This window comes from Glycine max, chromosome 14 (assembly GCF_000004515.6).
Source record: "Glycine max cultivar Williams 82 chromosome 14, Glycine_max_v4.0, whole genome shotgun sequence".
NCBI classification, from domain to species: Eukaryota; Viridiplantae; Streptophyta; class Magnoliopsida; order Fabales; family Fabaceae; genus Glycine; species Glycine max.
This window is the reverse complement of record NC_038250.2, coordinates 5422418-5427046: the sequence shown is the minus strand read 5'-3', so window position 1 is coordinate 5427046 and position 4629 is coordinate 5422418. Positions and strand designations below refer to the sequence as shown.

Here is a 4629-nt window from a genome sequence, read left to right as displayed (position 1 = left end):
CATGATGGAGAAAGACAATGTCATCGTTAAACTCGAAAGTCCAATGTTGTTCATCCACTAATTCATAGCTCTCCCTTCTCACACATGTTCCAATGGATCAGAGACAAAAAAGTTCACAGTTTTGAAGTGACAGAAACCAGAAAGTTTTGCAAGTGTTAATGGCATTGTCTCCCAACTCACTCTTTGTTGGGACTTAAGCACCAGAGAAAAATTAAATCCAAAAGAATAGTTTATTAGATGAGAGAATTTTAAGATTTAAGTATTCCATCAAATAATTTATTTCTTTTAATGTGAGACTCCTAACATTATCACTTTTTTTAATGGTTGACATCTACGACAATTTTCACTCTATTGATACAGATCCAATGGTAACTTTTTTGCTTTGAACGACTTTGTTCATCTATCAATATTTAGTTTGTACCTTAATTCCATCTATAAGTAGTCCTTTCTTCATTTCTTTCTACATCAACCTCTCCCTTGGTGAGAAGTTATTGTATGGTTTAGAATTATTAAAGATTTATACTTTGAAACAATTTTTCATGTGTGCCTAGTGTTGATTGTCTGTCATATAGAAATTGATGAGAATTGAGAGCATAAATATATAAATGTCTCAAATCATACAATATTTTTTTCCCATTTACCACAACATTACAACAGCCACCAAAAGAACAGAGAGCTTATATTATTAATTTGTTTTATTGAGTCTGAAAGGGTCAGAAATAAGCACCAAAGGAATAACAGAACTGTGGATAATTAGTCCAATTACACACCTCAAAACATATAGTTTAAGTGGCCAACAGCTAAACCTGAATTATGGTGGGGATTAAAATATGCACACATAGAACAAGTGGCAGATAAATGACATATTAAATTGGACGAATTAAAGGGCCATTAACAATATCCAGACAAATGGCCGCAATGAGTCATAAACTCTATGCTAGAAACTATATAGATAGCTAAAGCATGCATTATATCTCAAACTCAAAAACCGACTGTTGCAGTAACTTTTCTCCCAACCCCAAAAAGTGATGATGATTGGATATTCAATAACTGAAGCATTAGGAAAGAAACTTTAGGAACAAAAGCCCTTTTGAGGCATAAAAGAGGAAAATTTTCCCTATTTGACAAAGACAATGTAGGCCACAAAAGAGACCCAAAAGAGGAACATACTCTAAAGTAAACTAAATGAGAATGTCCTTTGGGCACGGCAAAAGAAATTGACGCTCCCAGGTGATGGCTATAAAGGTTCGAACCTTAAGCTCTTCTTAGGCAAAATTATTACAAGTCTTCCACTACAGAAATCATGAGCATAAAGTCAGTAAAAAACTTTGGGACAACGACAGGGTTTGGCTCATCATGTGGAGCATGCAAGTTCCTAAGGAGAAAATGCACGAGTGATTGTGTATTTGCTCCTTACTTTTCCTACGACCAAGCTTCAACCCATTTTGCTGCAGTGCATAAGATTTATGGTGCTAGTAACGTCTCCAAGCTACTGTCACATCTTCCAATCCACAATAGAAGTGATGCTGCCATCACCATATCTTATGAAGCCTTGGCTCGCATGCAGGATCCAATATATGGCTGTGTTGCTCATATCTATGCATTGCAGCATCAGGTTTCCCATGCTGTGACTCCACAATTTGCTTTGTCACACCATAATTTGTGGACCTGGATTCCCTGCAGTTGAATTTCCATGCATTTATGTCAGATGAAGACCGGACGACTCAGATTTGAGTCGTCCGGTCTTCATTTAACAGTCATAATGAAATCACTGTGTAAATATGTGGAAAAGTGATAAATTAGATAATTTAGATAAGTTGATTGTTTCATATGTAACTCAAGCTCTATGTGTGCAGGTTGCTAGCTTGCAAGAGGAGATAGATGCTCTTGGAAGTCTAATGGCAAATTCCACAGTTAGTGTTGTCAATTGTGGCAGTGACCAAGAACCAATGACCTCAAACAATGGAACACAATATAATATTTTGCAGCATGATGCTACAAGAACACAGTATTGTCAGAATAATCTGGCTAATTTTCTTTCGCAAGAAGCTATTAGTGCTACGGTCTTCAAAAGTCTCGACTCACAGATGGATATAGAGCTTCCAAGCGCACACGTGGAAGAACCTTCTTCATTTGGTGATTTCAACTCCAATCCGTTAGAACAGTTCCTATCTGGAATTGACCAAGAGGTGTTCGTGAATCATCCATGGTTCAAGCATAATGCAGACATAAAGAACTAGGAATATTGAAAAAGCTGTGACTAGATCTTTGCGTACCATACTTGCAGGTGCAAGATGATTGCATCAAAATCAACTTTTATGTGACGTTTATTTTTATTTTACAATATGGTAGGTACGTGTGTCATGTTAATGCTACTTTCACAATCATTTGGACTAAAAAATCCCAATTAAATGGTTAACAAATCAACGGACTGAAAAGTGTAAAGCCAGTTGTTTAATTTTGTAACTAAAATGATGGGAGAATCATTACTCAATAACTAATTGCACGTATCTGGTTAAGATTATCTCCAAAGAAATAATCCTTTTTTTTCAAAAGCTCTCTCTCTCTCTCTCTGAAAACTTAAAACGAGCTATTATTTTAAACCAAACACGCACAGCTGCAAGCAATTTTTCTTCCTTTCTTTTTTCTTCTTTTCTCTTAGGGTTGTATAGTTGCTATCTCCGTGAACAAAAAACTTTAGGAGAAGCATCTAACTGCATGTATCATAACTAAACAGCCAACCAAGTGAGAGTTGGCACGCTACCAAGATCAAATGACATTTTTGACATTTTTACAAAACATGTAAAATAATAAATAAATAAAATTATGTAACAAAGTAGAGTAGTTTTAAAAGTATTTACATATCATGATGGATTATTATTGTCATCTAGGATAATAGAAAACATCATCACCTTGAATGACTCATTTAAAGGGAGGTGTCTCTGTTAAGTGGGCTCAAAACTCCATTCAAGGTGCCGTTGTCTGGTATCTTAAGTTGCAAAAACAAACCATGACATATAAATAATTAATTTTAAAATCATTCTACTTTATTACATTTTTCTATTACTTGTTTTGTAAAAGAGTCGGCATTTTTGGATTCTATTTGTAAAAAACTAAATAAACTATTTGCGCCATAGGCTTTTCAATAAATTTATTATTTTTGCTAGTCTTCATCTTACATTTTATCATTTGGTTAATCTATTCATTTTGTCCTTATAAATATTTTCATTTTTAAGTTTTAATTCTTATATGAGAGTTTTAAATTTTAATCCTTATTCCTTATACTTACATAAAAAGTTCAAGACTGTGTTTGTTTGATAAAATTAACTGAAAAAAATTAGTTGGAAGCTGAAAAATTAATCAAAAAATTAGTTAAAAGTTAAAAAAATAGTTAAAAATGGGAAAGTTAACTGGTATCTCAAAATCAAAAAACTAACGTATTAAATTATAAGTGTTTGGTATAATTAGTTGTTTGAAATAATTGATAAGTGTAAAATGATAGAAAAATAATAAAATTATAAGTTAATTATTTAAAAAAGATAATAAAAAAATTGAATAATGTATTAAGGATAAAAAAACATTTAAAAAACTAGAATTTAAAAACTAACATCTTAAAAATATTATTTCAAATTTTAAAAAATGTTATAAACTAATGCAAAAAAATTCTGAAAGTGTCAAACTATTACAAATCTCTTTGGCGAATTTAAAACTGCATGAAAGATGACATGCAGAAAAATTTCAACAGATTTTTTATTGCCAAAATGTTTTTCTAATGTGTTTTTACAACGGAAAGATTTTTGTGGTAGTATTCACGGCAACACATTCAGTCACACTAACTGTGTTAATTGTAAGGACTCTAGAGCATGGGTAATTCTAAATTAATGTCCTACATACACCGTATACATATCCATATCCTATACTTGTGGTTGTGGGTATATATCAAAAATATTTAAAATAATAATAATTAGGTACTTAATTTGAGTATATATGGCTACTTTCTTTTAGTACGTATCAAATTGATATCGAAGTCTCTATGCTATAAAAGAAATAGGCTCATCAATCCTATAAAGGAATTTTTTTTTCCAATGATAATTGGTACCGGTACTAAATAAATAATTTGGTACAAGAATAAATAATTTGGTTCATGTTTAGTTTCACAGTGCATAATTGATTCTGTGTTTAAAATTAATTTTAGATAAATTTTGACATGTTTAATTTCATATAAAAAATTTCATAATTAATTATAGTTTGAACTTTGAATAGTTTGTGTTGGATTTAAAATTTTATATTAAATTTTATTTTTAACTTAATTTTATAATAAAAACATTCAAACATAAATCATCTTATTTCAAAATCAATTTGAATTAAAATTAATTGTATAAATCAATTTTATCTATATTAATCCAAACACATACTTAAACTTATCATTCGATTCACTAAAGTCTCAATTTGCTATTCACTCTTTCTCACGTGACTAAGCCACTTCAGGCAAGTTGTTATCAGCTTGTAGTGCTACTTTAATTTTCTCCGTAATACATTGATCATTGACTTTTAGTTTTTATATCATATTCTCATTCACCGAAACATTCTCATATCCACGCCACTCTACCAAACACCAAAAAGAATTAA

General features: G+C 31.3%; 1 protein-coding gene across 1 annotated transcript; it reads left to right on the top strand.

Moving 5' to 3' along the window:
- The first annotated feature begins 1303 nt into the window (after nucleotides 1–1303).
- LOC100787638 (LOB domain-containing protein 33) lies at nucleotides 1304–2281 on the top strand. The gene is made up of 3 exons (XM_006596554.3): nucleotides 1304–1615; nucleotides 1857–2027; nucleotides 2100–2281. Exons 1-3 carry the CDS (start codon nucleotides 1304–1306, stop codon nucleotides 2238–2240), a joined length of 624 nt encoding a protein of 207 aa, XP_006596617.1. The 3' UTR covers nucleotides 2241–2281.
- Nucleotides 2282–4629: the final 2348 nt, after the last annotated feature.